The 27,002-nt window shown below is 49.5% G+C and overlaps 2 protein-coding genes across 2 annotated transcripts in view; both read right to left on the bottom strand.

Annotated features, from left to right (window-relative positions):
- Nucleotides 1-2,039, bottom strand: part of EPG5 (ectopic P-granules autophagy protein 5 homolog) — a 63,815-nt gene extending 61,776 nt beyond the window's left edge. The window contains exon 1 of the mRNA XM_033085658.1: nucleotides 1,998-2,039. Within this exon, the coding sequence (XP_032941549.1) occupies nucleotides 1,998-2,039 (42 nt within the window). The remainder of the gene's footprint in view (nucleotides 1-1,997) is intronic.
- Nucleotides 2,040-4,283: 2,244 nt separating this feature from the next.
- Nucleotides 4,284-26,727, bottom strand: PSTPIP2 (proline-serine-threonine phosphatase interacting protein 2). The gene is made up of 15 exons (XM_033086393.1): nucleotides 26,657-26,727; nucleotides 18,366-18,466; nucleotides 16,652-16,729; nucleotides 15,775-15,809; nucleotides 14,256-14,362; nucleotides 13,540-13,602; nucleotides 12,585-12,683; nucleotides 11,779-11,824; nucleotides 10,472-10,551; nucleotides 8,658-8,756; nucleotides 8,086-8,182; nucleotides 7,705-7,786; nucleotides 7,012-7,046; nucleotides 6,670-6,727; nucleotides 4,284-6,202 (listed from the first exon to the last, which is right to left on the bottom strand). The coding sequence occupies exons 1-14, from the start codon at nucleotides 26,687-26,689 to the stop codon at nucleotides 6,678-6,680; spliced, it is 1,005 nt and encodes a 334-aa protein (XP_032942284.1). The 5' UTR covers nucleotides 26,690-26,727; the 3' UTR covers nucleotides 4,284-6,202; nucleotides 6,670-6,677.
- Between the last annotated feature and the right edge of the window lie 275 nt (nucleotides 26,728-27,002).

The following is a 27,002-nucleotide window of genomic DNA, read 5'->3' as shown; positions in this document are numbered from 1 at the left end:
CTGACCAAAAAAGGAAAGTAGCAGCTAACATTATATATATAGTGTTGAGTTATACACTAAAGAACTGCAGGATGGCAAATATATGAAAAATATATTTAAAATATATATATATTTAAAATATATATATATATAAGGCATCAACCTGAGTGCCACACACAGAAATAAGCAGACACAGGGACACCACTGTTTCCAAGTGCACTGGTTTTGCCATTTCACTGTGTTTGAATCAGTCTGGTGCTGCTGGTGCTGCACAAGTCTAACTTTGGGGCTACTACTGTCAGAAAGCCCTGGGCTCCATTCCACCACTTGGCAGCTCTGTAGCTGAGCTAGCCTTTCTCTCAGCTCACAAGAATTCCAGCTTTTCAAAGGACTACAGCTTTTTCTGTGGCACGGGAATGGAAAGGTCCTTAATGTGACCGACCCGCAAACTGCATCCCCGGGCACACCCAGGTATTTACAGAGGTGAGCACCGTAATAGCAACAGAAATCCAGAAATAGGTCATGTGCAGCACTGGAGAATCCAGCGTTCTCGCATGTGACACCTCCAGTGAATTGTTTCACAGTGAATTTCACCTGGAAGGGATGGCTGAAGACTGGAGTCACTGCACACATGTCCTTAATGAAACAGCAGCGTCATCCATGACTCACCACCTTCCTGCAGGGAACCAATTCTCTTAGGCAGCAGTTTGGAGCTTTAACTGCCTCACACACACCAGGGGGCTGAATCAAAACCAAAACAATGATACAGGGACTCTTCTGGGATTGTTTTTCCCTGCAATCTTTACTTGCCTTCCATTCAGGAAGTACACCCACACCTGACACTTAGATTTAGCCCTGGTTTTACAGAACACTGGCCAATTAATTCAGTGTTTCCAAAGAAATTTGACAGTCATGACTTGAATGTCCTTGATCTGCATGGTCGTCCACAGGGACAACAAGAAAGAGGCTAAGAAACCAAGGAAAACATTTCCATTTTGTGAGACAGCTCAGATCATTCTCACAAACATTCTATGTAAAGAAAATAAAGCCTTCAGAAAGCTGTCAGTACTATTATAGGGAACAAGGAGCACACTCAAAACAAGATAAAGAACTAGGAAGGGTGATACTTAAAAACTGCAGCACCAACTTATGAAAAAGCAGCACTATTGTGTGCTGCACATGGCATCATGTTCTCAGCATTTCAAAACCAAACAAGATGGAGTAACACAGAACCACTGAATGGTCTGGATCAGGAGGGAACTTAAAACTCATCTCATTCCACCCCCTGCCATGTGCAGGGACACCTTCCACTGTCCCAAGCTGCTCCAATCCCATCCAGCCTGGCCTTGGACACTCCAGGGATCCAGGGCAGCCACAGCTGCTCTGGGCACCCTGTGCCAGGGCCTGCCCACCCTCCCAGGCAGCAATTCCTTCCCAATATCCCATCCAGCCCTGCCCTCTGGCACTGGAAGCCATTGCCTGTGTCCTGTCCCTGCATGCCTTGTCCCCAGTCCCTGTGCAGCTCTCCTGGAGCCCCTTCAGGCCCTGCCAGGGGCTCTGAGCTCTCCCTGGAGCCTTCTCCCAGGCTATGTGTGTAGGACTGTCTCCCCACACTACATTAAAACACTATAAATACAATAAGTTCCACCGCTGCACCCTGCCCAGCTCTCCCACAGGACACGGGACCCCTCAGGAGGCAGCGCGACAACACAACAACAACCTTGTTTACTTCCTGATACAGCCCAAGGCCTGTAACAGCCCCCACCCGCCGGCAAACGCGACAAACCCACAGACACGGAGCGCAGAACAGCAGGCACGAGTAGGAATCTTTTCACGAAAAAAAGAAAACAACACAGCAACATCACCCACACACTCCCCCACTCTCCACCCTCCACCATTAGAGGCCGCACAAACACACATGTAAACACGGCCTGGCGCAAACACCCCCACTAGGCGGGACCTTCCCTCGCCCCCCCCGGTGGTGGGGAGGCCCCGAGCCCCCCTCGGTGCCGCGTTACCTTGGGGCGGGCGCGGCGCGGGGGTCGCACGGCCTCGGCCATGGCCGCGCTGCCCCGCGCTGAGGCGGCCCCGGCCGCGCACGGACCTGCGCACGGACACGCCCCCGCCGCGCCGGCCAATCACAGCGGGCGGTGGGCGGAGAGACCTGGCCCCGCCGCGCCGGCCAATCACAGGGAGAGAGGTGGGCGGTGCGACACGCCCCCAGAGCACCGGCCAATCGTAGAGAAGGAGATGGGCGTAGGGGCACGCCCCCGCGGCGCTGGCCAATCATATGGAGAGAAGGGTGGAGCGACACGCCCCCGCTGCAGAGACCAATCGCAAGGCGCGGCAGGGGTGTGGGCGGGGCGAAGGGATGGGTGAGGGGGCGGGGCAGAGGGACCCGGTGAGTGTTGGTGGGGACGGACAGACGGACAGACAGAGACTGGATGGGGACAGACAGACACTGCATAGGGACACACAGACAGACAGTGCATGGGGACAGACAGACACACAGACACTGCACAGGGACACAGAGACACTGCATGGGGACAGACAGACAGTGCATGGGGACAGACAGACACTGGGTGGGGACACACAGACACTGCACGGAGACACGCAGACAGTGCATGGGGACACACAGTGCATGGGGACAGACACACAGACACTGCATGGGGACACACAGACACTGCATGGGGACACACAGACAGACAGACAGACACTGCATGGGGACACACAGACACTGCATGGGGACACACAGACAGACAGACAGACACTGCATGGGGACACACAGACACTGCATGGGGACACACAGACAGACAGACACTGCATAGGGACACACAGACAGACAGACACTGCACGGGGACACACAGACACTGCATGGGGACACACAGACAGACAGACACTGCACGGGGACACACAGACACTGCATGGGGACACACAGATACTGCATGGGGACACACAGACAGACAGACACTGCATGAGGACACAGAGACACTGCATGGGGACACACAGACAGACAGACACTGCATGGGGACACACAGACAGACAGACACTGCATGGGACACACTGACACTGCATGGGGACACACAGACAGTGCACAGGGACACACAGACACTGCACTGGGACAGACACACTGCATGGGGACACACAGACAGACAGACACTGCAGAGGGACACACAGACAGTGCGCAGGGACAGACAGACAGACCATCTATGCAGACACACAGACAATCCACGGGGACTCGCAAAGTGTCCGTGGGGACCCCACAGACCATCCCTAGGGGAGTGGGGTCAGCCACAGGGACCCACGGATTGTCCACAGGGACTGTCAGACTCTCCATGGGTGACCAGGGTCCACCACAGGGACAGACAGACCATCCACAGGGACAGACAGACTGTTCCAGGGACTCACAGACAGCCTGCAGTGAACCACAGACTGCAATAGTGACTCAAAGTCTGTCCATAGGGCCAGCCCAAGCTTCTGCCACAGGGAATGTGGGATGAGAGGCCAAGCCCGCACAAGCTTAAGGATAAGGAGTGTGAGATCTCTTCTGTCTGCCCCAGGGCTTGAGACACCATCAGCACAGCAGGAATGCTGGCTCAGCCCCAGACCAGGGGCTGCTGTCCCTCAGATCCCTGTCCTGGCACCCAGCCATCCCCAGGGAGCCACAGCTGGAGCAGGGCACAAATCCCAGTGGGAGCTGCTTCTCCCAACGCCCAGGAGGACGAGCCCCCCATCACAGAGCAGTTAATGGCCTTGAACAGGCACTGTTCTCTCCGTGGGACCTTGTACTTAAGGCTTGAGAAGTCTTTATGTTACAAGTGTGACCTGGAATTTGCAGTATCCGTACATTTGTATTTGCAGGAAAGATAAAGTGCACGTGTGTGTAGGAGGAACCTTCTCCAGCCGCCCAATTTTGGGATTACTTCTGTACTTTTGGTAAATGCACAAGCCGAGCCTCACTGGGGACCTCTACATCCAGAAAAGCCCAACAGCAGCTATTGTGCTCAGTCAGTGGAAAAATCCCAGATTATAAACCATGCAAGTTTTTGCAGAGCAGACATTCTCCCAGGGCAATCAGCCCTGCATGGTCTGCAGTTCATGGCTAATCACAAGCCATTCTGTTCTGGGGTGTTTTCTCCCACTGCTGGTATTGAGCAAGGACTGAAATAAAGGCTGAGCAAGGATGTGATCTTGTAGGTTTCCACACAGGATGCTTTGCATGGATCCCAAACCCCATCCCCAATAGAAAGTGAACACGACAACCTCAAAAACAGAACGCACATCCAGAACACGAGACTCAAAACTTATTTTTTAAAATATATATTTATAGAATTAAAACTACAGCAGGCTCCTTCAGAAGAGTATTTGTATCCTTGGTCTTTCAGAAATAAATAGGATAGCTGATTCCTTGGCATGTGCACTCTGCACAGCTCACTGTGAGGCAGCAGGGCAGATGTCAGAGCTCAGCAACATCTTCCCCACACAAGCAAATTCAGTAAAAACCCCAAGGACGGGTGGGCTGAGGCACATGCAGAAGCCATGCAGATTCAACTTGAAAAAAACACAGTAAAAACAGCAAATCCTGTTGCCCCAGGTTAGCGACCTGGCAGCAGGTTTAGACAGGTAAATTGTGTGTTTATCCCCATGTGCTGTGTCCCTGTATGCAGCGTCGTAAGGCAGCGAGGAGCAGTGAAGCAGCACTGCACACAGGGACATCAGAGAGACCAGCAGCCCTGAGGCAGGAAAGCTTCTGAATCAAAGCAATAATCATATCCATATACATGGGAACAGCAAGGGCAGGAACTTTCAGGAGATGAGGTCAGAAAACAAGTTTCATGGCTCCAGCAGTAGTTAAGTTTGTTTCCAGCGATGCACAGCCAGAACAAGTTCCAAAGTTTAGAGAATCACATAAGTTAATTAAATCATAGAATCAGAGAATCCCAGGATGGTTTGGGTGGGGAGGGACCTTAAAGACCACCTAGCTCTGATGCCTTAGGATTTTAGGTTTTATATTTTTCACATATTTGTAATCCTGCAATTCTTTAGTGTATAACTCTGAACTCCATATCCAGTGTTAATTGCTGTTTTCCTTTCTTGGTCAGATACAACAATTCCTCTCTAGGCTGGGAATCAATGACACTTCACTGTCTCAGGCCCTGAGAAATTAAACAAAAGTGAGTTGGGGGGCAGCAAACTTGGGGTAACCTGAAGCTGTAATTGGAAGATTAACCTCCAATATGCAAATGGACCAAACTAACAAAAAAATGAAAACCTGTGACTCGTTGTCCATTTTTTGGGTGTAGCACCTGGGGAGCTTCATCTGCCCCAAATGTACCTGAAGGTCCTTCAATAAATATAATCACTTTTTATTGCCCTTAATTTTGTCTGGCCTCTGTTTTTAAGCAGTCCCAAAAAGGCATCAGTTCCAACACCTTCCACTGGACCAGGTTGCTCCAAGCCCATCCACCCCTGGTCTCCAGAGCTTACCAGGGACAACCTCATAAACCTAAAAGCTCACAAGACCCTCATTGGAGAGGTGGTTGGAAAAGCTGAATAAATTCCTTCAGATCCTTCCTGGGAGTTCCCAGCAGGCTGGATGGGACACAGCCCCTCCCTGGGTAGATGCAAAATCAGCTTGCAGTGTCAGCACTGAAGCTTGGAGCACAGCTACAGCTAAGCCAGATTTGCAGTGCAACTGCTGATGCCCCTCCAAGTAAGATTTCTGAGAGATAGGAATAAAATTTTACCTAAATTACAAGTTTAATCCCCACTAATGGAAGACTTTAGGAACAGGAAAAAGCCCTTAGGAACAGGCAAAACCTGAGATCTGGGAGGGATGCACATATCCTGAGCACAAGCCAGTGTGCCCAAAGCATCGTGCAGCACTCCTCTCATCGCACACAACTTCTGAGTTATCTACAGAGTGGGAGGCTCCAGACCTTCCAGATGACTACACTTTAGAAGAACTTCAAATCAAAAACTTCTTCCAACATGGATCACCCCTGAGTCTGGTCCTTTTCTTCCTCTGAGTGTGAAGATCCATCCAAGACGTTTGCTGATCAAAGGCATAGATTTTTAGTAAGCGCTTTCTGAATGTACAAATAATTATTGGAGTCCTCAAATATTCTCTTGAGAAGCAGAAGCACTTCAGCTCTATGTGTCTGGGAATAACTGAAAATACCACGCTGGTCAGACCAACAGTGTCTTCTGCCTTCTGGAACACCTGGAGAACAGGATCAACACTGTCTAAACCACAGCTACAGCTCAGACAAGAGATGGGAGGGCTGACAGGAGCATCACCTCAAAATGTCATTCCTTTACCTTTCTCCACTGTCCCTCCTCTGTGTAGTTTCACCTCATATTAAATCTCTCCTTACAGAATCTCAGAATGGTTTGGGTTGGAATGGACCATCAGGACCATCTAATTCCAACCCCACTGCCCTGGGCAGGGACACCTTCCACTATCCCAGGCTGCTCCAAGCCCTGTCCAACCTGGACTGCAACACTTGCAGAGCCTTGCCAATGCCTCACCACCCTCACAGGGAACAATTTCTCCCTTCTAGCTGATCTAAATCTAGCCTCTTTTAGTATAAACCATCCCCTCTTGTCATATTACTATCTGCCCTGGTAAAAAAATCCCTCCCCCTCTTTATTTTAAGCCTCATTTGTTCATCAAGGGTGAGTACTTACTGTGGCTGCTAGAAATGTACCAAGCTGTAGCCATCAACTGTGGCATAATCAGGTTCCCCTGAAACAAAGAGCACAAAAAATCCCCTCAGGTTTCCCGTGAGAAGTGCTCATTATGTGACTTTAAGGAGAGCAGAAGCACACCATTCTTGTTAAAGGGATGGGATGCAAGAGTGAGGCTCAAGCCAGGCTGGGTGAGATGGGGGTGTTCACTTGGAGAAGGCTCCAAGGAGACCTTAAAGCTCCTTCCAGTGCCTAAAGGGGGTCCAGGGGAGCTGGGAAGGGACTTTGGGCTGAAGTGGAAATTCACTGTGTGGCCAGAAAGCCCATGAAGCAGTAACTCACCTGGTGCACTGGTCGGGGTGGGCAGGGGTCCCCTCCTGCACAGAAGGAAGGAAACACAGAGCTGAGGATCTGCCTGGCTAAGAGACTCCTTTACCCTGGTTCTGCATCCCCAGCTGCCCCCTCAGGGCTGGTGGGAGGACAAGAGGGTTGCCCAGGCTGGGCTTTATGGAGACCTGACAAAGCAAGTCATGGTGGGCTCACCACGCCCAGCCCACTTGGCAAACATGGGAGCTGAACCTGACACAGTGGAGGAGAGGAAGAAATGACCAGAAAGCACTGACTCAGACAAAAATTCACAAGTGAGCCTCAGGGCATGTCTTTGCGCAGAGTGAGACATCAGGAAGCCACAACTGGAGATGACTTCTCTCTCGGTGTGGCAGCCAAAGTGGCAATCATTCATCCCTAGCATGAGTCTTGGCCCCAGTCATCATCTTTCCTGTGACAGAAAAACCCTTCACCGTGTCCTCCCTGCCCAGCTTCTGTCCCACGAGAATGAACCCAGCTCTGCACTTCCTCCCTCCACCCACAAACACTTTTAACTTTTCTCACACCAAGAGCCATGCAAGGAAATATTTTCCTCTAATACCCTTAAGTCAAGCTTCTGATAGACTGAAATGAGCACAACATGTCTGTTTTGAGGGAGCAAGCATCATTTGCAATAATAACTGCAGTTGTACGTGCTACACACCTTACCTTGATATAGGTACAGGAGCTGGACTTCTAGCAGAAGTCACATTTCTCTGGGCATTATAGTAGTTTTCATAAACAACAGGAGCTAGGAAAAGTTGACAGTAGGTAAAGTATGAGTCTCTTACAGACATAAATACTTGCTAAACCAACATTCAGCTGCTAAGTCTTTCCCCTCTCTGAGAAAGTGCCTGATCAGGAAACTAAAAAATGGGACTGTCATCTCCAGGGGCTGTCAAAAGTGGCAGAAACTCGTGCTGCATGGTAACAAATTAAATGCAAAATTCAGTGTTTTCTGCACACAAAATGATGCTGACCAGAGCAGCCAGCTGCATGAGGAGTACAGAGCAGTCAGCACTACCTTCTGAGATTCTACTAAGATCTTACCTGGGGCCAAACTTCCAGTTTTGCGTAAATTTACGAAAAAATCAACATCCTTCTCAATGCTGCACATTTCTAAACTCTTGCGGATTTCCTCATATTTCTGCAAAAGGGAAATAAAGTGCATTTGCAAACAAGGCTTTTTCCCAATTGCTTACCACACATAGGGTGAAAGCCCAGTATTCACATAAGCTTCAGTGTCAGGGGAATCACAGAATCCTGGAACAGTTTGGGTTGGGAAGGAACTTTAAAGCCCATCCCAATCCACCCCTGCCATGTGCAGGGACACCCTCCACTTGCTCCTAGCCCTGTCCAACCTGGCCTTGGACATTTCCAGGGATGAGAACACCACAGTTTCTCTGGGCAACCTGTGCCAGGGCCTCACCACCCTCAAAAATGTAAGAATCCCAGAGGAAACCTGATTTCCAAGAGTTTTGGCCAGTCCTTCTGCTTGCCCACTCATTCTGTGGTCAGTCAAGGGCCACAGCCCAACTCGAATGTAACACAGCTTAGGGCCCAGGAAAACAAACTGGGCTTTGCTTTGTATGCAGAAAAATGAAGATTTTCAGCTGAGGTACCTCATCATTCTGGACACACCCCAGGGAGAGCTGGTTGACATGGAGCCAGAGGGCATTACGGAAATAGCTGATCCGCTCGCACTCCTGCGTCTCAAAGAACTGAAACAACACAGACAAAACCACCCACAACATCTTTAAAACCAGGCAAAAATCTCTTTTGTCCTGATTGCTTCTCACCCCAACAAAGCTGACAGCCAAGAGCAGTTGGTGTTGGTCTTTTGCAGTCTTCTGAATCCTCTGGCTTGTCCAGAGGATAAATAATCCCTCTATGCAGCCAGGTAATTCAAAGGTGAGTACTGAGCTTGGAAAATCTGCAAGACTAATGTGGAGGGGACCATCCAGCACGTTTCTAGCTCTGGGGAGACCAAGCCAGCTTCCTGAAGGCAGCAGAGGTTCCCAAGGTACCCTGTACTCCTGTGGTGCCAGCCCACTTCCCTTACACAGGTACCCTTAAATCACAGAATCATTTAGGTTGGAAAAGCCCTCTAAGGTCGTCAGATCTCACCATCACTCCCACACTGCCAAGACCACCACTAACACATTTCTTCAAGTGTCACTTGCATGTGTTTTTTAACACTTCTATGTTCCAGATATGGAGCAATGAAAAAAAAAACACTGGGGATGTATGAAAACAGAGCTGTATTGACTAGTTGGTTTTCTTGCTCTTTCCTGCCCAGCCCTTTTCCAAGCAAGTTTAAACCCTTTTGGAATCCACTGCCTGGTACACCTCAATTTCACATGTTTTTACACATTTCCATGAACATCCACACTTGTTACCACTTACGTCCTTTGCAACACATGGGGAGGAAAATTTCCACACCATCCATCTGCAAAAGTGAAATCGCTGTTTTCCATTCCCCACCACAGAATCATTAGGGTTGGAAAAGCTGTCGAGGAACATTGAGTCCAACCCTTAACCCAGCATGCCAAGCCACCACTAAAATGTGTCCCCATCCTAGAGGCTTCCAGAGAAGACACCAAAAGCACTCCAGCAGAGAAACACCCATGCACACCATACAAAACAGACAGCAAATTCCAGTTCAAAAGGGAAAAGCAGAATACCAGCCTGAAGAGAGGTAACTTGGAAGGGATCAGCACAGCTAGGAATGGGAAAGCTGGTTGCAAGCCTGAAGCAGATCTGGGATAAAATCTGTCTTTGCAGTTCCTGTCCATCCCCTGGTCACAGATCACAGACCAGCAGCAGAGCAGCTGCTCAGCCCTCTTGCTACCAGCCTGGAATTCCCCAGCATGTGCTGGAAATCCCTGCTGGACCACTTCTGTATGAGGCAGTCTGCTTCAGGCTGATACACCCAGCTCAGAGGGGCTCCCACACTGCTGCACCGTCTGTGAGACACAAGTGAAGGGCCCTTGGCACAGTGTGCATGTGGAGATGGCTTCACCAGCACCTCCAACCATGGCTGAAAAGTCATGTAAAGTCCTCCAGAGCTTCAGACAGTCTTCCAGGTGTTGAGGCTCCAGGACATACTGGCCTGGAGTCACTGAGTATCCAGCTCACAGCTGTTCAAGATGACAGCCACGCCACACACGCAAGCAGGTAGTGGGCAAAAATGTCACTACCTTGACACTGTCAGTTTTAGAAGGTGGTGGGAAAATAAAAATAATAATATAAGAGCATAAACCTTGAAGCATGGGGCTTGAATCCAGAAGCCATGCCTGAGACACACACAGGGTTAGCTGCAATACGTTCACTGCCAGGGGAATACAGACAGCAAAACCTGCACTGTCCCTGAGCCCTGCAAGACTGCAAACCCAGAGGACCACACTGCCATGTGGAGGTGTTTAGGGGCGTTTACCTCACAAGCTTTGATGTGCTCATTCTGCCACTCTTCCCGGATCTTCTCCATTGTGGTCACACTCTGCTGGTAACTCCTGTCTGCAAGACAAATCATATTTTGGCTGAAGGTGTCTCTGCCCATGGCAGTGGGGCTAGAAGGAGATGACCTTTAAGGTCCCTTCGAACCCAAACCATGTTATGATTCTGTGATTCCATGATTAACATTCATTTAAAAAAATGCCTTCACAGTAATTTCACTATTATAAGCCGCACTGAGTATAAACCACACATTACAATACAGGGTGTGATAGAAGGTATCTGTTCTATCACCATCTGTTGAGGGTGGGGGCAGTGATCCTGATCTCAACTGCAGATATTCTGCTAATGGGCCATCCATTGAAACCAGGCAGGGCAGTGTTCTTTATCTTTTCACAACCCATCCTTCCTCCAGCCAGTCATTTTCTGCTCATGGCCATTGAGTCCCACTGTGGCACTGATAAAATTACTGCATCCCATTGGGAGTTGCTCCAGCCAAGGGGAAGAGCCCAACATTTCTTACCAGGATAAAAACAGAGGTTTGGGACACTAAGGGAGCCCCTTTCTCCACTGGACTCCAGAGGAAAACTGGATTTTTCCACATCACCACTGGAGCTCCGGAGGGAAACTGCACCTTGTACAGGAGCACTGCTCCAGCTGAGCCACATCTGTCACTGCAGGAGGATGCAGCCACCATGGAATGGGACTGCTGCCAACACCCTGCCTGATGGGTGTCAGGTTGTACTCTGACTGTGTCAGGGTTTGGAGTTTGTTTTTTTGTAGTACTGTGTTTCTATTTTAATTTCCCTAGAAAAGAACGGTTATTCCTAATTCCCATATCTTTGCCTGAAAGCCCCTTGATTTCAAAATTATAATAATTTGGAGGGAGGGGGTTTACATTCTCCATTTCAAAGAGAAGTTCCTGCCTTTCTCAGCAGACACCTGTCCTCCAAACTAAAACAGCAACTTTTCGTTCTTTGTCCATATATAAGCCGCACCTGATTATAAGCCGCACTTTGGGTTCGGACCAAAATTTTAGTCAAAATGGTGCGTCTTATAATCGTGAAATTACTGCAATTCTAGGCCTTGGAGAAAGACTGAAGAGGTTGGGAGATCAGGGATAAAGCAGAAGGACATGGCTTTGGTGGGGCCATGCAGGCTTTTCCAGGGAAGTTGTTCACTGCCACTGTCTTGGGTGTGAGCTCACCCATGAGGCACACCATGGCTACACAACCCCCTAACCCTGGAAACACTCCCTTCACCCTCCCAACATGGCATTTCCACACTCACCAGTGTCCTCCAGGGCTGATTTCGTCTGAGCCAGCTTCAGGAACAGCTGCCAAAAATGGGAGAGACAAGGAAGGTGGGGAAGAGGCTGGGTGCATCCCCAATGGCACTGCAGCCCCACTGGGGAACATCACCAGCCATCCCATCTCACCCCAAAACCCAGAGCTGGGAGAAGAGCTATGGGGCATGAGAGCTGCAAGAAAAGACATCCCTTTCCACCCTGTGGCCACCTATTAGTGGTTGACTTCTTTTTTCCTTTGCCTTCAGAGTCAGGATTTCCGTGTTCAGACTCATTCTGAACATTCTTATCTAAAGCACAGCGAGTGCTACAGCACTTCTAGCTAACCAGCTAAAAATTACAAAATAGAATTGTATCTTGCTTGTTGCAAGGTATTTTAAGGCCTAACTATCCAATTAAAAGCTAACATCTATATTATTTATACCTTTGACCCAATGACCAAACACCTGCATCCACAGTGCAGTATTTTCTGTCCAATCCAAAAACTACTACCTGAAACCAAGAGGAAGAAGGAAGGAGAAGGAAGATGAGCCAATGCCCCAGAACCTCCACCTTGTCCCATACCTATTACTATATTCTAAAACCCCAAATTCCAAACCCTTCACCACGTGACATTACACACTTCCATTCAAACCACACACCAGCGATTCCACCTCCGCCACCCAAATCTGGAAGCGTTCTCCCAGACCTCAACTCAAAAGCAGCATTCTCCTGGGGGTCAGTGCCAGAAAGCACAGAGAGTTCCAAACCCCCAGGCTCCAGGGCTGCAGCAGCCCCCCGTTTGCCATACCTTCTCCTGCTGCTTCTGTGTGACCAGGTTGGCGTTGCGGTGCACAGCCTGCTCCGCCTCGTCCTTGTCGCGGCAGCGCTGCTCGTACAGACGCTTGGCCTAGGACAGACACCAGACACACACACCTCAGGGGCAGCCCTTGGAAAAGCTCAGCCTGCGAGGAACAGGCTGCCTGCAGAGCAGAGAATGGCACAAAAGCTGCCCTGCAGCTTGGGAAAAGCCTTGCAAGGCAGGCTGCTCTTGGATTGGGGTGAAAAGATCCTGGCAAACAAAGGCATGGGTATGTCCAGAGAAGGGCTGGGGAATGGGCAGCAGCACAAGACTGATGAGGAGCAGCTGAGGGGCTGGGAAAGGGGCTCAGCCTGGAGAAAAGGAGCCTCAGGGGCGACCTTGTGGCTCTGCACACCTCCCTGACAGGAGGGGACAGACGGGGTGGGTCGGGCTCTGCTCCCAGGGAACAGGGACAGGACAAGAGGAAGTGGCCTCAAGTTGCATCAGAGGAGGTTTAGAGCAGATATTCAGAAAAACTTTTTCCCAGAAAGGGTTTTAGTGCTCTTTGGCATGCCATGGGAACAAGCTGCCCAGGGCAGTGGTGCAGTCACCATCCATGGAAGTGTTCAGAAAAGGTGTGGATGTGGCACTTGGGAGATGGGTTAGGATGGGCTTGGCAGTGCTGGGCAAATGGCTGGATTCAAGCATGTTGGAGGGCTTTTCCAACCTGAATAATTCTCTGATTCTAAACCATTAGTATCCAGCCCTGCAAGGCTAACAATGGCCGTGTCTTTGGCGTGCTCTTCACTGTTTCTGAGCACACCCTGCACACCACTCACAGCCTCAAGGGTCACAGCAGAGGAGGAAACCCCTCTCATTCTAAGCCTGTCCCAGTGCTCTGTGTGTGTGTGTGTGTGAGCAGCATGAACCCACATGGCAAGAAGCAGCAGCACATTTGCTTTACCTCCATGGTCTTCTTGTACTGGAGATTTCTGTTTTTGTGTATGGCCTCCATTATCAGCTCTATCTGTGGAGACAACAGAGCTGGGGTCAGCACATCACTGACCATCAAAGCCCCAGGACACACCGTGAGGTTCAGAAGAGGAAGAGCCACAGACCACACTGAGTTGTGTTTAAAGACCTACACCCACACGAATCACCTTCACAAAACTCATCCTTCGTGCTTCTGCCTAAGCTTTTAATTGTGTATGCAAAGGAGCTCTACAAATTAAATCCTAGCAATATATATTACTGTATCACCTCCACAGGCCCTGGCAAAACCGGAAAGCCCACTCCCCTCTGCTAAGTCCAAAGCAGCCCCTGGTTCTAGCAGCTTTCCCTGGTTTTCCAGACAAAGGAATCTCAAGCCAGAAGTTAAAAGGCTTGGCCATTTTAGCAGCCCCTATGGAGATCACACAGCGCTTTAAACAAATGCTTTAAGAACATTCCAGTGCTGTGGCTGGCCCCAAAAAGCCCTCAAAGAAGACGTGGGAGTGAGAAGAAGGAAGTTGGAGGTTACTACACAGTTCAACACAGTTACAACACATAGGAAGGAGCTCAGTATTTCCCAGAAGCACAGGCAGTGGGGGCGTGGAAGGAGCTGGGACATGGCATGAGACAGCAGGGGCATCAGCCCCTTGCTGGGGCAGGGTCAGCACCCTGCAGGAAGGCACGTCTGACCTTTTTCCGATGCAGCTTTTGCTTTTCCCTGAAATCCTCCATCTTCTTTGCTTCCTCCCGAAGGGTTTGTGCCAGCTGGATGTGACCTTGCCCCACGTTGTCTATCTCTGCAGAGAGAAAATAAATTCAATATTTTTTTATATATATAGATATATATACACACACATATATATATATTCCTAAAGAGATTGTTGGTCAAGTCAGCTTAGAACATATCACACATCCCCTTTCAGAAATGTGAAAAATTTCCAGCTTGTTTAAAGCAGCCTCCAAGCAGTGCTCACCAATATAAGGATCAGTCCTGCTGGGACCTGCTCCCCAGTCTGAGAAAGCTCTGCCCCTCATGCAGGTAAATCTAGGCATGTATCAACACATTGCATTGCCCCAGGCCAGCAGGTAACAACTTGGAGCACAGAAAAAAGATCCTCAGGCTCCTCTTGCTGAAGGGAAGCGGCCACACTGGGAAACACCACCCCAGCAAGTCCAAATTCAACCCCCAAAGCTGCTCCAAACCCACAGCTGGGAATTGTCAGCAGTGGTGAGGTCAGAGCCGTGTTAGGGAGGTTCACAGGGGCAGCAAAGATTGGGCAAGGCATGGATTGGGCACAGGACAGCAGAGTGCTGACCCTCAAGGTGCTGTCTGATGGTACCACAGCAGGATGGGACACGTGGTAAGGTACAGTGGCCAAAGCACCATCTTTTAGATGCTCCAGTTAAAATCAGAGGATCCTTTAGGCTGGAAAAGCCCCCTTAAGATCCTCAGGTTCAACCCTTCCCCCAGCACTGCCAAGGCCATCACTGACCCATGTCCCCAAATGCCACATCCACATGGCTTTAAATCTCTCCAGGGATGGGGATCCCACCACTGCCCTGGACTGTGCCAGGACTGGACAACTATTTCCACAAAAAAAGTGTCCCTAATATCCAATCTGTCCTGGCATAGCTGAGGCCATTCCCTCTCCTCCTGTCCCTGTTCCCTGGGATAAGATCCCAAATCCCCCCGGCTGTCCCCTCCTGGCAGGGAGTTGTGCAGAGCCACAAGGTGCCCCCTGAGCCTCCTTTTCTCCAGGCTGAGCCCCTTCCCAGCTCCCTCAGCCCCTCCTGGGGCTCCAGCCCCTTCCCAGCTCCGTTCCCTGCCCTGGACACGCTCCAGCCCCTCGCTGTCTCCCTTGTCCTGAGGGTTCCAGAGCTGTCCCCAGGTTTCAGGTATGAGTTACAGTGCCCAACAGACTCCAGACGAGCTTCCCACACACAGCTTCCTATGCACAACACAAACACAACCTCTGAGCTGCAGCCAGGCCTGAAAGCCCAAGACATCCCAAAATTTTGGGTCTGCTGTCCCACACATGTCCTGGCTCACTTTGTCCCAAAGCCCACACACTGGGATGAACCAGGCCAGCAGTACAGCCTATGCCTGGCCTCAGCACTGCACAGCTTTAGAGATTTCTCTGCTATTCAGGCTTTAGTGCTGCCAAGTGTCCTGGCAAACACACACTTACACTTACAAAAAATTACTTACGTTGCTTGAAAACATCGAGGGATCTCTTCAGCGTGCTGAAAAACACAGTCAGGGCATTAAAAAGGGTGGGAAAGCACAGTCAGGCACAGGCAGCAGCAGGGAAACTCTTCTAAAACAGAGCTCATTCAACAGTGGCCAAAGTATCTCAAAGCACATTTATTTATCCTCTTAGTACCTCCAGCTCTTTCTCCTCTCAGCAGGTATAACACAGCTCACTTGGTTTGACACTTACTTTACAGATTTCTGAACACTGCATGCTATTAAAAATGCAAAGTTTCATGACAAATGCTTCCAGCAACCTCCTAAAACAAATGAACAATTTCAACACGGTTGGAAAAGTAGGGAGTTTTTCTCCCTATTAATATTGCATAGTAAAGATGTCAGAAACATTTTCAGTGACACCTCAATACGAAACTGTAAATAGATGACCAAGATATTTAAGTGACACCTCAATATGAAACTGTAAATAGATGAACAATTTCTGCATGGTGTGTGTTTGCCAGTGGTTGGAAAAGCAAAGAGTTTTTCTCCCTATTAGTATTGCACAGTAAAGATGTCAAAAACATTTTAAGTGACACCTCAACATTAAATTGGAAGTAAATGACCAGGGCATGTATAAAATACAGAAACAAAGGAGGTAGCACCAGCCCACACCCCCCTGAGCATGCACAGTGCTCTGGTTAATCTGTGGCTGAGGGGAACTTGGTGGGCTCCAACTCAAAGCAAATTAGAACCCTGGGCACTGCTCATTCATGAGAATGATTCAGCTCATCTTCTGAATATCTCAGTCACATTTAAATTCTGTTTTGTCTCACAGTTTCCTTCTCTTCCTCCTTCACTGCTTCAGGGACACCCATAAAAGCAGGTGTGAACTTACTTCAGCTCTGTCTGCCCACAGGGCTTCTTCTTCGACAAGTTAATCAGCTCCTTGCCATATTTTTCTTCTATAATTGCTCTGTTGAGGAAAGAGAGAAATCAAAGAGAGAGATCATCTGGTTGGTTTGGGTTGGAAGGGAACTGAAAGCTCATCCAGTTCTACCCCACCAGGGGTAGACAAGGGTAGGCAGGGACACCTTCCACTGTCCCAGGGTGCTCCAAGCCCTGTTCCAACCTGGCCTTGGACACTTCCAGGGATGGGACAGCCAGAGCTGCTCTGGGCACCCTGTGCCAGAAAGGGCTCCACCACCCTCAATTCCTTCCCAATATCCCACCCATCCCTGCCCTCTGTCTACATGTGGCAATAAGCACCCTCTGCACCTGGCACTAATCCTTAGGGAGAGCACCTGAAGAAGGGACCAGGTCCTGTGAGGTGATGTAAAGAACACCTTTGAAGGCCACATCATCTCCCCCTCTTGGAAGAAAGGGAGGAGGAGAAGAGAGCCCTTGTACTGCAGTGCAAGAACAGCCAGTTTTTTACAGCTGCTTTGAAATCACTGCAGACAATTAGGGCTGGACTTGCCTGGTCAAATTTAGTTCTCTCCATGTGGGCAGCCCTAGCTGTTTGTGGAAAGGAACAAGTATTGCCAGAAGCTGCCATTACAACATCTACTGGATAAAACAAATAACTTTCTAGAATGCCTTAACTACTAACACAGGTGGAGACCCCTGTGTGGTTGATTTCTGGAGTCTGGCAATGAAATTCACCTACCTTAACTCTAAAAACTCCAGAAGTTAACAGGGAGATTGAAAAAAAATCTGTATTATGGATTGATTTTTTTTTTCTCTACCTAACAACATTCCCATTAACTTTGTTTGAGACAAAACATCCAGCAGGCACATTCTCCATAGCTGGAGCTGTGTAACAGCTGTGCTGGACCCCTGGGACAAGTCCAGAGAGTGGCAAATCCAGGTCCAGGCTCTGATCCTCTGATCTCCTCCTGGCCACTGCTTCAGTGGCGACTACACCTCCTGTGAGACCAAAGAGGGCACAGGGTGGAGAGGAGGTTTTGTCACTCTCTGCACTGTCACAGATGAGTGAGACTTGTTTCTCAGGGTCCACTTCCTCATTTGGAAGGCCCAAATTTTCCTGGAACACGGGATTACAGCCTGAGCAGATGTAGGTGCATTAGACACTTAGAAGTGCAGGTCTCCTCCCGTCCATCCCCATTCTGTTTGTTCCAGGATGCTCTGTACTGAGTCCTGCAGTCAGAGGTTGATTTTTCTCCACTTAAATTAATGTCATTACCAAAATCACCGATTTTCTCCAATTAATGACATTGCCAAAATGGTGTTAATTCAATGTACACGGTCTGCAATGTTCTACACGTACAATGGACATGTTCATATTTAGGTGGGAAAACCATAAAGACAAAATACATGGCCAGATTATCAGAGCTGTTTTTGCAGCCACAGAACCCCCTGCTTAGGTCATCTCTGATTAATAACAGCAGTACCTAACCCTACCACTTTTTAACACTGAATTTTAACACTGTGGGGTGTTCTCAACATACAGAGACAAAGACAGGACAAAGCTGTGGCTCTCTTAGGCCAAGAATTTCTAACCTTATCTCCTGCAAGGTAAGCAGCCAGGTGAACTTAATGGGACAGCATTTCAACATCAGGTAAAGAGGGCAGAAATCAAAGCTCCCTACCTTTCCTTCAGGAAGTCCTCAAACTCTTTGCAGTTCTTCCTGCCATCATTGAGGTGCTGAATGATGCTGTCATAGCCAACCGTGCTGGTCAGATCCGTGCTCTGAAAACACAGAACAAGAGTCATGTCCTTGCCAGTGCAATCCATGGCACTGCCACCTCCTGAGGCATTTGCACAGGCCATGGCTCAGTGGGAGCAAGTGTGCCAGGGCCTCTTTATGAAATAAAAGCCTTTTTTTGGGTGGGAGAGAGGCTCCAGAATGAGAACAATGGTGGCAATTTGAGACAAGGTACATCTATGCCACCCACACTTGCCATAGACTTCTGAAAGGTCAGCGTTTTCTTCCAAATTATTCCTTAAAAACATATATTGCACTGATGCATGAAGAAAAAAAAGAAAGAAGAAAAAGAAGAAGAAAAAGAAGAAGAAAAAGAAGAAGAAAAAGAAGAAGAAAAAGAAGAAGAAAAAGAAGAAGAAAAAGAAGAAAAAAAAGAAGAAAAAAAGAAAAAGAAGAAGAAGAAGAAGAAGAAGAAGAAGAAGAAGAAGAAGAAGAAAAAGAAGAAAAAGAAGAAGAAAAAGAAAAAGAAAAAGAAGAAGAAAAAGAAGAAGAAGAAGAAGAAGAAAAAGAAGAAGAAGAAAAAGAAGAAAAAGAAGAGAAAGAAGAGAAAGAAGAAAAAGAAGAAGAAGAAAAAGAAAAAAAAAGAAAAGAAAAAGAAAAAGAAAAAGAAAAAAGAAGAAGAAAAAGAAGAAAAAGAAGAAGAAAAAGAAGAGAAAGAAGAGAAAGAAGAAAAAGAAGAAGAAAAAGAAGAAGAAAAAGAAGAAGAAAAAGAAGAAGAAAAAGAAGAAGAAGAAAAAGAAGAAGAAGAAAAAGAAGAAGAAAAAGAAGAAGAAAAAGAAGAAGAAGAAAAGGAAAAAGAAAAGAAAAAAAAGAAAAAGAAAAAGAAAAAGAAAAAGAAAAGAAAAAGAAAAAGAAAAAGAAAAAGAAAAAGAAAAAGAAAAAGAAAAAGAAAAAGAAAAAGAAAAAGAAAAAGAAAAAGAAAAAGAAAAAGATGTAGCAATGATGTAGGCTGACTTACTTTACCCCATTCTTTTCACATTCCTATGCAAGGCTGCAGAAAAGGGAGCAATAGTAGGAGCAGATACAAAGCTCAGTAATAGGAAACAAAAGCCATGAAAGGCTATCAAGAAACCTGAAGAGGACAGTGGCAGGATGGAGAGATTGAGGAAATGGTTCAAAGCCAGGATGAGAGTATGCAGAGATCTGGCACAGAACTGAAGGCAGCAGAAGAGGGGATTTCTCATGAGTTTGTTCCTGGTGCAATAAAGGAGAAGGAACAAGGCTGGCATTTGTGATAAAGGAAGAGCTTAATTACGTGGAATTCCCTATTTGAGTCCTTGACCGTCAGTGACCAAAAGGAAGACATGAAGGGGAGATGTGGTGGAGGGGGACTGGCAGAAAATACAAAGTATGCCAGATCTGCATGGGAAGACAGGACTGTGGAGCAAGACCTAAGCAGAAACCAAATTTCCTTCACAAAGTACAAATGTCCCTCCAAAATGAGGTTAGTACTGATAAACCCACAGCCAGCTCTCAGCTCACATCTTCGCTCGCTGGGTCTGTGAAAAGGAAACACTGCATTCCACTTGCAAAACACAGGAACAGCCTAACTTGAATTCCTATCCCACTCAAAAAGGAAACAAAATGGATGTAAAGCACAGCTGCTGGTCATTGTAAGCCCAGGCAGGAGGGAAGGTCAGAGCCCCACCACTGCACGTCCAGGGGCACCCAGAGGCTCCTGCATCCTGCTCTGCTGCCTGGCACACCTGGGCTCTCTGTGCCTGGTAGAAAGTTCAAGAGCAAAACTGGGAGTATCCATCAATAATGTGCACTAAGCTCCTTGTTTTATCACTCTTCCTCCTACTGTAGAAGGATTAAATCCCAGCATATGTGTGTTTCCTAAGCACTCAAGGCTGGGCCAGACCTCAGGGTGCAAGGGCTACATGAAACACAGAATCACACAATTGTTTAAGTTGGAAAAACCCTCTGAGATCATGAAGTTTAAATGTTCCCCAGCACTGCCAAGCTGTTCACCTTCCCATGTCCCCAAGTGACACATTTATATGGCTTTTGAATTCCTCCATGTGAGTTTTCCATGGGAGGAGCTCCCAGCCCAGATGGAGCCAGGTAGGGTTGTATAGAGTCAAATCAGCCTCTGCAGAAACCTTCTGGGCAGGTTTGGCACAGAAAAAATCAAAAAGACCAGCATGACTGGGGGTGTTCGGGCTGAAGAAGGCTCCAGGGAGAGCTCAGAGCCCCTGGCAGGGCCTGAAGGGGCTCCAGGAGAGCTGCACAGGGACTGGGGACAAGGCATGCAGGGACAGGACACAGGCAATGGCTTCCAGTGCCAGAGGGCAGGGCTGGATGGGATATTGGGAAGGAATTGCTGCCTGGGAGGGTGGGCAGGCCCTGGCACAGGGTGCCCAGAGCAGCTGTGGCTGCCCCTGGATCCCTGGAGTGTCCAAGGCCAGGCTGGACAGGGCTTGGAGCAGCCTGGGACAGTGGAAGGTGTCCCTGCCATGGCAGAGGGGTGGAATTGGATGGTGTTGAGGGTCCCTTTCAAGCAAACCATTCTGTAATTCTGTGGCTGCAAAGGCAGGGCTGGCAACAACAATGGAAGAGGAAGTGCAGCACGGCAAGCACAGAGCCATGGGCACAGAGGAGAAGATTTAAACCATAATAAACTAACCCAAAGGCAAGTATGGACAGTATGGGGAGTTGCACCAAGCCCTGCCCAAACATCCCTCTCCAGCACACATCTGTCCTGGTTCTCCCTGCTGGGCAGAGCCCTGAGGCCACATGCTATTTAGAGGACAGCCCATGGAAACTGCAAACAGATGATTTCAAGGTGACAAAGCAGCACCTGATGCTTCCCGAGCTCACAGGGCATGCAGCTCCCCCTTCCTGATCTGCTGCCTGGATTCGCACCCAATGGACTCAGTAATGAGGAGCAATTTGTGTGCTGCTTGTGACGTTTTGTTTTGAGGCTTGGTTACACTTTCAGCCAAAAGACAGGCTAAAATGCTCTGCTGGGGATGCGAGAGCACATCATGATCGTGTCTGAGTCGCAGCAAGCTGCTGAGCTTGACACTTCCATCTTCTACCCCACTTTACACGGAAAACCCCTGCAGACACACACCCTGTGAAGCAAATGGCATGGGAGAAACACAGAAATGTTTAAATTACAAAAAACCTCTAAGGCCATTAAGTCCATCCACTCCCCAGCATTGCCCAGCCCAGGACTAACTCACCTCCCCACATGCCACATCCACATGGCTTTTAAATCCCTCTGGGGATGGAGAAACCACCACTGCCCCTGGTAGCCTGTTTCTAGGACTAATTACCCTTGTCAGGAAGAAACTGTCCTTAATATCCGATCTAAACCTCCCCTGGCCCAGCCTGAGGCCGTTCCTCTTCTCCTGTCCCTGTTCCCTTGGATAAGATCCCAAATCCCCCCGGCTGTCCCCTCCTGGCAGGGAGTTGTGCAGAGCCACAAGGTCCCCCCTGAGCCTCCTTTTCTCCAGGCTGAGCCCCTTTCCAGCTCCCTCAGCCCCTCCTGGGGCTCCAGCCCCTTCCCAGCTGCGTTCCCTGCCCTGGACACGCTCCAGCCCCTCGGTGTCTCTCTTGTCCTGAGGGTTCCAGAGCTGTCCCCAGCACTGGAGGTGTCCCAGCAGTGCCAGCACTGCCCTGGGGCTGTGTCACACCCTGGCACCCTGGGCTCCTGTCCATCCCCTTCCCCAGCACCCCCAGGGCATTTCCAGCCCCTCTGCCCCAGCCTGGAGCTGCAGGGGTTGGGTGACCCAAGCGCAAGTTCTGGCACTTGTTCTTGTTGAACCTCACCCTGCCTGCCCCAGCCCATGGATCCAGCCTTGCAGAGCCTTCCTGCCCTCCATCAGTCTGTCCCAACCTTCCCAAACCGAAAGGTTTGGGGCACTGCATTTGTTCATGGACCATCTCTTGAAAGATCTATATTTATTCCAAGCTCTCATTATGTTTCCTCAGCCTTGTATTGCTAGAGAAAATCACCCGAAGGTGGTGACAATTTTAGCAGTTGGAAACACTGTGCAACCGTAGCTGGCTGTGCTCAGGGTCCTGCAGAAGCTGCTGAGACAAAGAGAAGTGCTGATGCTGGTGCCTGCAGCACCAGGGTGAGGAGAGGCTGCCCGAGGTTGTGGTTCCTCCCCACCCCATATCCAGGAGGGTAGAACAGGACAGACAAAACTCACTGCAGGGAGGAAAAGGCCTCGCTGCAAACCCGCCCACCTAGGACCAGCATCCTCCAAAAAGCAGCTTTTGGATTAGTATTTTTCTAGTTGAGGTCTCCTTCCCCTGGGCAAACTCGTTCCCTGCTCGTCCCAGACACAACAAAAGCAATGGACCATTCTGCCTTGATGAAATGAATGACTTCTTCTCCCCACAAATCCCACCTTGTTCCTTTGAAACGAGGACCTGGGGATTTCACAATGCTGCTGCTAAGTTCCACCAAGCCAGTCCCCATTTAGAGAAGGACGAGCAGGGGAAAGGGGAAGTGAAACAGCCACCACCAGTCAGCAGCCAGGGAATAAACCCAGGGCTGCATCCCCCAGCCACAGGCTGTTTCAGCAGCATCACTAAATGTGCTACAGGGAGCAGAGCACTGCCTCATGGAAGGCAAAATGGCCAAAATTCCACTCTCCAAATTGCAGGCTGTTAGTCCACAGATCAGAATTAGAGTGGTTCTTACCATTACTGTCATTTCTGTTTTTACCAAGCGGTTTTAAAGCACCAAAGTGTGCTGATGAGACCCAAGGCTGTTGGGTTACCTGAAATAGGTGCAAGAACAGGCTTGTGGAGATCAAGACATGTACTAAGAAAGTGAAAAAAAAGTGAAAGAAGAAACCTCACACAGTGAGAGAAGAGCAGATTGCAAAAACAAATGAAAGCAAAACATCAGGCTTGCCCAACTCGTGGCAATCACTACAGGCAGGGTGAGGGCAAACAAACACGAGGTTTGGGGTATTTTGTTTTTGCAGAGCTCCTTCGCAGGCAGGCAGGATGCACAGCCTGTGGGAGTAAGTGACTTGGGAGTTGGAGCATGCAGGGCAAGAAAATGTTCAGCTTCAGGCATGCCTGGACTTCAGTCCCTGAGCAAGCAGGAGCTGCAGTGAGGTGCCAGAGAGCAAACTTTATTTAAGACAATTCATCATTTTTTACTGAGACCCAAGAGCATGAGCAAACTTCAGTGCAGAGGGCTGTGTTTTCCCAACAGAGCACATCAGGAATGTCACACCATCAGCTCCAGAAGGGAACAGGAGCCAGTGCAGAAGCAGACACAGCACCCACCAAAGGAACCAGAATTGCTAGGGTTTAAAATGAAACCAATCCCCAGGCAAGGCTGGAAGCACAGTCCTGCTACTCTGACATAGCAAAGGGAGGGCTGCAGCTTAGCCCATAATCACAGAATCCAAGAATGGTACAGGTTGGAAGGGACTTTAAACCTCATCCCATTCCATCCCAGACTGCTCCAAGCCCTGTCCAGCCTGGCCTTGGACACTCCAGGGATCCAGGGACAGCCACAGCTGCTCTGGGCACCCTGTGCCAGCCCTGCCCACCCTCACCCTTACCATCCTATCCCCACAAATAAGATCATCACTCACAATCAGTCACATTTCAAACCTGGAAGATCCAACAGCAAAACTGGCCTAGGTTTTGACAGTTTGCACATTTTTCAGACTTTGCCCCATCAGCTGGAGCATACCTCCCCTGGAGTGCTCCCAAAGTCTCCTCCTTCTCATCAGGCTGTCCTAACCACTGAGAAATTTGCTCCCACCAGAGTAATATATATTTTTCCCAATATTTAGGGATTCTGCAGGTAGAGTGAAATGATGAGATAATTTGCAGGGAGAAAAAAAAGACATTGACATTTTGTTGGACCAGCAAATCTGAAGCTGAGGCAGCATCACCTCTAAAGAACAATGTGTGGCAAGCATCTACCACCTGCCCAGTAGCATGCAGCAGTGGTCCTTTTGGTCTCACCTGGTCTGACAGGTGAAGAACCTACAGAAAGCAAAAGTTGTGCCTCACTAAGCTCTTTGTAATGATAGGGCAAGGAATGATGGTTTTAGATGAAGAAATGGGAGATTCATATTAAATATAAGGAAGGAATTGTTGGATTGTTTATGATTGAGGGTATTAAAACACTGGCACAGGGTACCCACACAAGCTGTGGCTACGCCATCTCTGGAAGTGTTCCAGCTTGGATTGGACAGGGCATAGAGCAACCTGATCTCCTGGAAAGTGTCCCTGACTACAGCAGGGTGGTTTGTAAGGTCTTTCCCAACCCAAACTGCTCTATGCTTCTATGATTCTAAGAAATCACTTGCTTCAGCAAAGACTTCTCCTTCTATTTTTGCCTTACGCAAAGCAATCTAAGAGGAAAATTGCAGGAGGAAGTGTGTGCCCACTCACAGCGCTCAGCAGCAGGTGGAAGCTGGATGTGCAGCCCCCCACAAATCTTGCCTTGGCTTTTTTCCTCCTACCCTTACTCACCCCTCCTCCCCAGCCCTCACAGCTGATGCACAGTCACCAGTACATGGTGTGGCAGCTGCTTGGGGTGGTACCTGCCTTTTCCATGGCCCAACGACCGCAGAAGGGCCTCAGTCTCTCCACTGAGTCACATCAATCACGTTCCCATCCAACCTCCACCCCAGCTGCCTGCCCCAGGCACGTTTCCTTGGTCAGGGGGCCTGGAGCATGCAGGCTTCAGAAAGGACAACACCAAGGAAAAATCCCTGGCACTACCCATGGTTTGGGGCTCAGGAAGGACCAGGGATTATTCAGGAAAGAGATGTGCTCATAGTAAAAGTGGTCAAGCAGAGGTGAGCACCCCACACAACACTCCAGATCCTCCTTGGGAGCTGCAGGCTGCTCCTGTCCTGGTGTTTTTCCCCACTGAGCCCCCTCCTCCAGGATCCTCCTTCAAAAAGCACCACACCACTGCTGGAGAGGAACAAACTGGGCAGAAAGAGCCAAAGTCAGCCCTGCGGTGAGAAGCTCTTCTTCAATCCAACATGCTGCTGAGGCACCACAAACCCTGTCAACTCAGCCCTTCTGGCATCACAGTTATTCCCCCAGCACAGAGGGGCTGCCACCACCCTCAAAACCTCCCCTCTGCACGTCTGCAAAGCAGAGGGAGCACAGTGGAAAACTTGTGTGTAACAAATAGCTGGAAAGCAGCTGCCAGCTGGCTTTATTCTCCACAACAGGGAGTGGGATTTATATATTTGACAATGCCATGACCGTTAACTCCCTCATGATGCTGGGTGAGGATGGTGCTCTGCACTTACTCCTCAACACTCAGGAGCCCCAAACCTGGTGCCAGCTCTTCCTGGAGCCTCTCCCACATCCTACAAGATGGGAGCTGTTTCCAGGCAACATCTGGGAAACCCCAAGAACCATTCACAGATGAGGATTTTCAGCCCCAGAAGACCAAATTTGGTAATTTACTTCCTGGTTGCCAATACCTAGAACGAAGGTCCACCACAAGAGGAACTGAGTAGCCACAGAGCTGAAGCTTTGCAGCAGTGGGTTTCCTGCACTTCTCCTTTTATAAAAGCATAATTCAGACTGAAAAGAATAAATAGTGGTTTTCCCCGAACTGTGGGTTTTCCTTCATGGTTCAACAGCTGGCAGCAAGTCACTAGCCAAGGATTAGCTCCACATCAAGAGAACATTTTTCGCCATGGTGTCTCTAAGCTGTTCACTGATGGTAAATTAACGACATCAAACACTTCAGCCTGGCACTCACCTCCTCCAGCAAGGCAGCAGCCACTTGCTGGGATTATTTTGGCAGCATGGAGCAGGCTGTAAAGCCACAACTCTCAAGACATGCATGGTGGGCAGCACCCACAGGATCACAGAATCCCAGAATGGTTTGGGTTGGAAAGTACCTTAATGCCCATTTCATGACACCCCCTGCCATGGGCAGGGACACTTTCCACTATTCCAGGTTGCTCCAAGACCCGTCCAACCTGGCCTTGGACACTTCTAAGGATGGGGCAGCCACACCTTCTCTGGGAAACCTTTGCCAGTGTTTTATGGAGCCAGAGCATTCAGCAACGTCACCCCACGGCCACGATCGTTGGCTTTGGAGCCAGCTCTAACTAAAGAGCAGTGATCCCACGTCCAGCTGTGCCACCCCCCAGCTCCGGCTGGCTGTGCCCCCGCTGTCCCGGTCCCGCCGTGCTCCCACTCACCCAGAAGTGGTCCCTGAACCGCGCCTCCCGCATCCTGCTGCCGCCGCCGCCGCGCTCCGCCGCTCGCTGCCCTGCCCTGCCCTGCCCTGCCCTGCCCTGCCCGCCCCGCGGAGTCTCCTCCCACCATCCCCGCGGGCCGAGCAGCGGGACGGGCTGCGGGACATGGGAGGAACCGCCGGGGAAGGGAGGCTCGGCATCAGCGCGGCCCGGGACAAACCCACCGTGACGGCCGATCCCGCTGAGCGCCGCGCCTTCCCCAGGGACAGACGGAGCGCAGCGGGAGCGGCTCGGCCCGCGGCTGCACGGCCGTGCCCACCTGCAGGACCTGCCCGCCCGCCTCGGAGCT

Source organism: Catharus ustulatus, chromosome Z (assembly GCF_009819885.2).
Source record: "Catharus ustulatus isolate bCatUst1 chromosome Z, bCatUst1.pri.v2, whole genome shotgun sequence".
Lineage (NCBI taxonomy): Eukaryota > Metazoa > Chordata > Aves > Passeriformes > Turdidae > Catharus > Catharus ustulatus.
This window is presented reverse-complemented; position numbering and strand designations above follow the sequence as displayed.